Source organism: Typopeltis vanoorti, chromosome 14 (genome assembly GCF_054136105.1).
Source record: "Typopeltis vanoorti isolate ZY-2024b chromosome 14, IOZ_Tvanoo_1.0, whole genome shotgun sequence".
Lineage (NCBI taxonomy): Eukaryota > Metazoa > Arthropoda > Arachnida > Uropygi > Thelyphonidae > Typopeltis > Typopeltis vanoorti.
In genome coordinates, this window is record NC_143562.1 from 10,859,904 (window position 1) to 10,868,986 (window position 9,083).

A 9,083-nucleotide genomic window follows, 5' to 3' on the forward strand; every position below is an offset into this window, starting at 1 on the left:
CTGTACTTCACTTTTGTAGATCTGGAAAAGGCATATGACAAAGTACCTAGAGGAACTTTTCAAAACATTACAATTATATGTGGGTTAAATGGAACATTATACAGAGCAATACATAGTCTGCATTTTGAGGTGTAAGTCAGCAGTTAGAATTGAAGGAAATACAGGAAGATTGTTTGATATAAAATTAGGGGGTAAGACAAGGATTCATGTCATCTCCAATATTATTCATCTGTATGAATCACATTAGGAAAGAAAGTGGCATTAGGCCAGATAATAGAATTGGAGATTTCAAACTCAGCTCTTTGCTTTATGCCGATGATATACTCCTAACTAAATCTTGTGAAAGTCTACAAGATTCTCTAACTAAATTGAATAAGAGCTGTAACAAATTTGGCATTAAAATCAGCAATAAAAAGACAAAAACTATGAAAATAAGCATAAACATTAAACACATTAAGTGCATTTTGAATGGAGAACCTATAGAACAAGTAAAATACCTCAACTATTTGAGCACAGTTTTTAGTTTAAATGGCAAATTGAATCTAAATAGACAACAGAATAAGCAAAGCTGGTATGATGGGTATTAACCAGCTGAATAAATTATTTGGAATAAGAGAGAAATTAGTCCAAACACCAAACTAGCAGTACAAGACAGTGTTCAAACCAGTTTTAAGTTATGGATCTGAGAGTTGTGTTAGAAATAAAGCACTTGATCAAAGAGACCACAGATATGAGGATTCTGAGAAAATTAGAGCAGTGAACAGATCATTGGCAAAATTGTGTTAAAAAATGAAGATATGAAAAAAGAATCTTGATTGTTAGCATTCAAGAATGTGCAAGAAGAGATAATCTCAGTTGGTATCATCACTTAAATAGAAGGGTAAGGATAAGTTAGTAAAACAGATGTTCAATGCCAAGACAGTGTTCAAACCAGTTTTCAAAGAATGAAACCCAGAGGAAAGCCAAGGTATGGGTGGATTGATTTCAGTTAAGTGGCCTAGAAACACAAAATGTTAGATATATGATAATATTGTAGTGCTGACAGATAATAGGCTAATTAGGAGGAAAATTGTGGATAGGAGATTAATAATAATGTACACTAAATCCTTTAGTGCTATCATAGTAGCCTGAACACCCCTTGAATGTACATATCAGGAAATTGATGATAATGATGACTACATAGGACTCATTTAAGAATTATGATATTTCACTGATGCAAAATGGTATTTCTTTATTTAGTTACTCTTAACAAGGAAAATGAACATTGATAATTTAAATTTATTGAAATTCAAAATGAAAATAAAAGAAATGTTTTATTTATAGACATCATCAATTTTCTGATTTTTACCCCCAAGGGTTGTTCAGGTTGCTGTGACAGTACTACATGATTATGTTATTATTAATCTCCTATCAACAATTTTCCTCCAAATCAATATATTACTTGTGAGCACTCTAGTATTGTCATGTCTAGCATTTCGTGCTTCTAAGGCACTTATGACTGAATCAATCCACCTAGAACTTGGTCTTCCTCTTGGTCTCTTTCCTGTCCTCTTTGCATCAAACACTTGTTTTGCTAATCTTTTTCCACTTTTAAATAGAATTTTAAGTGACCATAGCACCATAGATTAACTCTGCTTATCAGCTTGCTTATAGACCATAAGCAATATGTGTGCTGTCATGGATTAATATATATATATACATACATGGTTTTTTGTTTTTTTGTTTTTCAGATGGAGCATTGTTTCCTGAGAGTGAAGTTTTTTTCTCTGAATCAGAATGATTTACTGGAGCAAAAAAAAAAAAAAAAAATCACCTCTCTGAAGAATTAAATCCTTAAATATACATATCCTAGAACCTAAACATCAGTTGTTTCAGTAGGATAGAAATATATTTACAAAAAAAGTATTTTTTTACTCCAGAATAATTGTCTGAGGATCAAAAACAATTCAATCTTTGGATATTTATTTCAACTCCTGTTCCAGGTAGTGAAATGTATGATTATACAAGATTTAATGATTAGTTTAATTAACTTAAATTCAGCTGAGTAAACATCCATAATTTTCTGACTGTTATACACCCTCTGTTCAAAAAGAAATCAAACTTTTGATAGAAAATAAAACACATGCCAATTATAATTATTCAAATCATTTATTTCAATCAATATACTCTCCCTCAGCTTCAATACAGCGTTTGACACGATCAATTAATTCGTTAAATGAGTTTTTTATATCAGTTTTTGGGATACTTTTGATGGTCGTGGTTATTGCCACTTGAACGTCTTCAATGGTGTTGTATTTCTTTCCTTTTCATCGGCAGATGAAGTCGGGGGAAGAGAAAGAAGTCACAGGGTGCTAAATCAGGTGAATACGGCAAGTGATCCAACACACAAACTTGGTTTTTGCTCAAAAACTGTCTCACAATGTTCGAACGATGTGCAAAAGTGACCAGCTGCCTGCATCACGATATTTATGCCTTATGCGACGAATTCTAGTTATCAATCACTTCAAAACTTCAAGATAAAACTCAGCATTGACTGTTTGGCCAGGCGGGATGAATTGTTTGTGGATAATGTCCTTGGAATCGTAGAAACAAATCAGCATTGTCTTTACTTTTGACTTCTCCAAGTGACTTTTTTTTCGGATGCCCTTCTTCTAGTGGTCTCCACTCAGCACTCTGATGCTTTGTTTCAGGCTCATACTCAAACCACCACATTTCGTCACCAGTAACGATCGTTTCAAGGAAGTTGAGTTCCTTACGAGCAGTTTTAATGAGGTCCCAGCATCATTTTCCAACCGTTCATCAAAACACACTGTCACTCTTGGCACTATAACTCGGCTTCTAATGAAACAAATGTCATAAACAGTTTGACACAACACTAATAAGGTTGCCGCTTTCGAAAACAAAAAGATAAAACAGGTGGCTCCACTAGTTTCTTCTATTTTCGAAAAGTTCGTTTCTTTTTGGACAGAGGGTGTATATGTAAAAATTTGGAATTTTCTTAATTGCATTTGATTTTTGATTTTAGGGCTGTGATGAATTTTCTTTCATGTTAATATTTGTCTACAAATTTTAACCCTTTTCAGTAAATTTGGTGTGGTTTTTCTAGATTCATGGTCAGAATCTAAACTACATTTTACTTATTGCAATTGTCTCACATTTTTAGTTGTAACTTGTTTGATCAAGTGGCATCATGTCCAAGTAACGAGATGGAATTCTTGATTGTACATAATATATTAGCATTTGTTTTTGTAAAATCCTGTGGGAGTTGCATCTTCTTATAGAATATGAGATAATTTTGTTCATGATAATGGATGGAGGATTGTTTGAGTCCTCCCATGCTGTGTCTTTGGATGTATAATAAGAAATTTATTATTATGTCCTTAAGAAATTTCAGCTGGCAGGCTGAGATAGTTGATAGGTTTGTATGTATAAACCTATCAACCATATCAGCCTACTGTTATCTTCTACAGCTAAAATTCCTCTGTTATTGCTGCTTGTTGTTTATCAAATTTCATGTTATTGCTGCTTATCTCATTTTGGACAAAATAGCTATTCCATTTTAAAATGTACTTCAGAATATCAGCTTGTATCCAGTTAATTAAACATCACAAGTCTGGCCTTGGAGATTGCAGGATTAACAATACTAGCCACAGGATCTTCTCGAATGATGACGCAAAATTCCTGCACAGAAGCATCAACAAATCTGAATGCTTCTTCAAAGAGTGCTGAGATTCTTTTACACCATTCTGATCTTAACATAAACAGTGCATGCCCAAAATTTGGAAAAATTGTTATACAGCATTTCATAAGTTTTAGCTATTCCTTGTGGAATAGTCAACTACCTGGCATCTTCTTCACAGCACTTAAGATAGCATCTAGTTTTTCGTTTTGTCTGTTTGAATTTTGCATTGTTTATTCTTGTATTCTGAAGAAATTTTATATATATACCAGTGGCCTATTCTCACGATGTATTGTTTTCCCGCCATTAACAACTTGATGTGGACGTTATTTCCTGTGATTTGCATTTTTTTTCTCAATGGCAATACCGATTTTCGAATCGATTTCAGCAGAAATCTGCGCATTTCGGTTCTCAGGTGGCGTTGCTTTCGGCTGTAGTTTCGTTTCCGCCATCACGGTGACTTGCACGCGTGCAGCAGTACTGTAGTGATGAGCGATACCGTGAATTTTCAATCACAGTACAAATTGATATTGCAGAATTTCTGCAATGTAATTTAGCTTGTGAAAGTTGCTTTCAAGTTGCGGTGGTGGATTATCCATGTTAGTAACATGGAAAAAAAGACAGAAAATGTATTTCAGTAGAAGAAAAGATGGCAATTCTGTGACGTGTAAATTGGCATGCCAGAACACGTGTGCATTTAGCATAAGATCTTGGACTCTCCGTGTCCACTTTGAACACAATAGTAAAAAAACAGGTCAAGCATTGAACTCAATGCAAAGCAATCTGGTGCTAAGTCAAAAAAACGAAAAGCAAATACAATCAATAATTAAAGATTTTTTTTAAATTGATAAATGTAAGTACATTGTAAATTCCTTTAATTTCAGTTATTAAATTTTGTAATCTAGTATGTAGACTCACATATACTAGCAGTAAGTCATCTTTGAGCCTTTTTTTAATGTTTTTTTACATTTCCTGCTACTTACACTTTCCTGCTATTTGCATTTTTTTCCATCAGTCCCCTGAAAAGTGTAAAAAAGGGGGTTTTACTGTATATATATATATATATATCCCAAAGCCTGGAAACTGGCCTATATTCAACTCATTCCTGAAAATGGTGTCAAATCACTGCCATCTAACCACCACCCTATCTCACTCAACTCAGTCTTATCTAATGTGATGGAGAAAACCATCAACTCTCAACTCCTACTGTACTTTGTGCCAGTACAGATTCCAATCAACAGGAGATCTACTCTCATATATCACCCATCGCTGGACAAATGCCATGGAGAAATTTGGCAAATCCCAAGTATTTGCACTTGATATCCCTAAAACCTTTGACTGGATTAGCACAAAGGCTTACTGAGCAAACTCCAATCATTTGGATTGTCTCAGAATTTCTGCAGATGGATTGCCAGCTTCCTGTCCGGATGCACACTATGTGTGATGGTAGACAGCTCCCTATCCTCTCACCATCCAACTAATGCTGGGGTTCCACGAGGTTCAGTTCTCTCACCGACCCTCTTCCTTCTGTATATCAATGACCTACTTCAGTTGACTTCCAACCCAATACACAGTTTTGCAGATGACAGCACATTGCACTCCTCCCTTTCATTTGACAAACCCTACTCTACACAACCCACAGAACATCAGTCATCACTGCCCTTAATTCTGGCCTCCAAGCCATTCTCCAATGGGGCTCAGATAACCTTGTCAACTTCAACACTAGTAAACCCAGTTTTGTCTTATTTCTCACAAAAGAGAACCATTTTCCCTGAGCATTATTTTGATAACAAAGATTCCTAGACAAGATGAGATTTCTCTTTTCGGAATTACCCTGACATGAAGCCTCTCCTGGCATAAACACATCACAACCATTGCATCCTCAGCTTCCAAAAAACTACGTTTTCTCTTTCGCTCAAGATGTTCCTTCACCTCCAAACAGGCGTTAACCTTATACAAATCCCAGGTATCGAATAATGTTCTCACATTTGGAGTGGGACTCCTAAAAGCTCTCTCAAAATGCTTGACTCAATACAGAGGAGAGCAGTTAGACTGATAAATGACCCATCTCTTACCAACTTGCTCCCCTCACTTTCACACAGACGTTTGGTCTCTGCAATTTGTATATTCTATAAATATTTCCATGAGAAATGTTCATCTGAAACAGCATCAATAATTCTCCCATCTGTACTAAGCCCATTGGAACATGTACATCTGCCACCCAACATCATTTCACAGTACACTTTGATACCCACAGAACAAGTTTCTTTTCCTCCTCCTCCATCCCTGCTACTGCAGTACTGTGGAACAGTCTTCCCCGACGTATTTCCCAAGGAATACAAATACAGCCCTTTAAATCAAATGTAAACAAGTTCCTCCTTTCCCAGCCCACTACCCATATACAGTACTAATGTACTATAGGTTGACAGCTAACCTCTCGTATATGGGCCAAACATTAAAAAAAAAAAAAAAAAATTTTCCCAAATCCAAGCACACAGAGTTTGCATGTGAAATATCTTCACAAGTCTGTGTGTAGAGGCTGTTGACTTTACACTAATCTTAGCATCCCATAATGCAAAGCACACTTCTTTTGAGATGTGTATATTGCTATGCATTATGGGAAAAGTTACTACTCAGACTAATTTCACAGTAAATACAGGAATAGCCACAAAACTTGGTGATCCTTCAGATTACTAACCTCAATGAGTGATCCAAAAACATCATTCTAAGTTCATTGATCTGGGTCATTTCTAAGTTATACTTTTGATCTAGATCACTTCAGGATACAGCAGTAGGTTTTTTGAACAATACCTGTAAAAACCAGCCTTAGCTCCACCCAGTGAGAGGCAGATACCTATCACTGAGTCAAACACCAGCCTCCACAAAGCAGCCAGTAAGAACTGCTCTTCTAAGGGAAGTGCAGCTGAAGGGCCTGGACAAGGCTACATCAGTAGGAGCCATTCCATAGGCAAGCACCCAGTGGAAAGCATTGATCATGACCACTTCAGCAAGAATTTCTAAATACAGGAATAGCCACAAAACTAAGTGATCTTCCATATCACTAATTTTAAAGATCACTTTCAGATTCATTGATTTTGAATGAATTTAAGATTAAATGTGAGAAATTGAAATAGCTATCATGGGACTTTTGTGGCAAAGCCTGTCTCTGATTATCTTTGTAATCTCTGGAATAATTCTTGAGACATATGATAATTACAGATATAGGTGATTGTAGTCTTGAATCTGTCATCCAGTGATTTTAGACAGTTCTGCAGTAAGACTGGCTGCATTATCATCTCTTACTTTTGAAATACTACAGTATGTCTGCCTATCATGAGTTGTTTTGCACTGTTTAGTGCTGGGACAGATTTTTTTTTTTTAAACAGTTTTATAATATATGCAAAAAATATTTACATGTAAGAATAATATAATTCTTTAATTATATTCTTTAATGTGATGAGCAAAAATGTTTTCTTCAAAATATATCAGAGTATATTTCAGATATATCAGACATATCAAGATTATCAATGAATATCAGAGTATATTTATAGTAAGAGTGATCCAATATTCATTGCTACAATGTTTAACTTATGATTTTTCTTTAGGAGGCCAGTTCATTGGTAGAAGCAAGAATATTCTACCCAGCTCTTATCCAGTTGTTATTGAAGAATACTTCCCATAAACTCCGAAGCTGATGTTGTTGTATGTGTTTCCATACAAGAAGGATAAATGAAAGAAATGTTAAGTAAGAGAAATAATTCCAAATTCACTTTCACTGTCTAGGCTTATGAAAGAATTTACGAGTTGACAGAATAATTGGACACAGTTGACATCTGAAATGCCTGGAATGTCTCTCCAATATTTTCAATCTGGAAAGCAAAACATATTTCCTACTTGTGAAATCTGTGGGAAAACATTTTCAAAAGTTTCAAATCGTAACACACACAGGAAACTTCATACAAATGAAAGGCCATATTCCTGTGTAATTTGTGGAAAATTATTCACGGTCTCTTATCATCTTCAAATACACAAAAGGGTTCACACTGGGGAAAAGCCTTTTACATGTGAAACTTGTGGTAAGGCATTTTCACAAGATTCGAATCTTAGAACACATATGAAAACTCATACTAATGAAAAGCCAGTTGTCTGCGAAATGTGTGGAAAATTATTCAAATTCTCTTGTCAGCTTAAATTACACAAAAGAGTTCACACTAGGGAGAAACCTTTTACATGTGAAACTTGTGGCAAATCATTTATATCCTCTCACAAACTTACTTTGCACATAAGGACTCACAATAATGTGAAATCTTTTTTGTGCGAAACCTGTGGTAAATCATTTGGACAATTGTCAAATCTTAAAACACACAAAAGAGTTCATACACATGAGAAACCCTTCTCGTGTAAATTGTGCGGTAAATTATTTTCACGTTCCTCATGGCTTATAACACACATAAGAATACACACTAACGAAAGACCTTTTGCTTGTGAAACTTGTGGTAAATTATTTGCAGACCATACGAGTCTTAAAACACACAAAATAATTCATTCTAATGAAAAACCTTGGATGTGTGAAATTTGTGGTAAATCATTTTCACGTTTAGCAAGTCTTAAAACACATACAAAGATTCATACCTTCAGAGATTATCCATGTGAAATTCATGCACAATAATTTCAATCTTTTTTGTGTGCTTACTATAGAGCATTTGATTAAGTCTGGCACAAAAGCTTCCTGAGTAAGTGCGATATGCAATAAACAAATGCAGTATATATTTCATTTGTTTGTCCAATTTCCTTTTTTGCTTGTTCACCATCTAACATAATGGGTGCCGTTTTATCTTCTAATTCCTTTAGAACAGTGTTTGTTAATCCAACCTGGTGTCATGAAGAGTAGTAAAATTATAAAAATATTTTATACATATAAAATTGTAATGGATCCTTGCACAAGCAGCTAGGAACATTGAATTAGAATAGAATATTTTAAGCTCTGTGCTTCTACTTACTCTCTAAGATCTTTCTGTCACTGACACTGCAAAACTTATTCATCATTTTACTTATGGCAATATATCATATGCTTCCTTCTTATTTCAAAAATTGTACATACAGACAAGATCTGAAACACACCCAGTTCCTTAAATGGTAGTTCTCATTTGTATATCTCAACATCCAGTAAAGGTTGGCTTCTTTTACTTCAGACTCTTTACATGAACAGCTGCCCACTTATGCTGCAAAATTTAGCTGTGGTCATAAGAGGGCTCCCCAAACTTCATTATGAAGCCTAGTATCTGTTCATCAGGAAGTAATCAAACTCATTGACCTTTTTCCATTACCCTCTTTGAATAAACTGTTCTCTATCCTGATGCAATTTTCAATTTCTACTCTATGCTGTTATTTCTTATCCTTACTG

The 9,083-nt window shown here is 35.0% G+C and overlaps 1 protein-coding gene across 1 annotated transcript in view; it reads left to right on the top strand.

Annotated features, from left to right (window-relative positions):
• The window catches only part of LOC150099207 (uncharacterized), a 51,128-nt gene extending 42,369 nt beyond the window's left edge, over positions 1-8,759 (top strand). The window contains exon 4 of the mRNA XM_090404282.1: positions 7,506-8,759. Coding sequence (XP_090260408.1) covers positions 7,506-8,348 — 843 coding nt within the window. The 3' untranslated portion in view covers positions 8,349-8,759. The remainder of the gene's footprint in view (positions 1-7,505) is intronic.
• Positions 8,760-9,083: the final 324 nt, after the last annotated feature.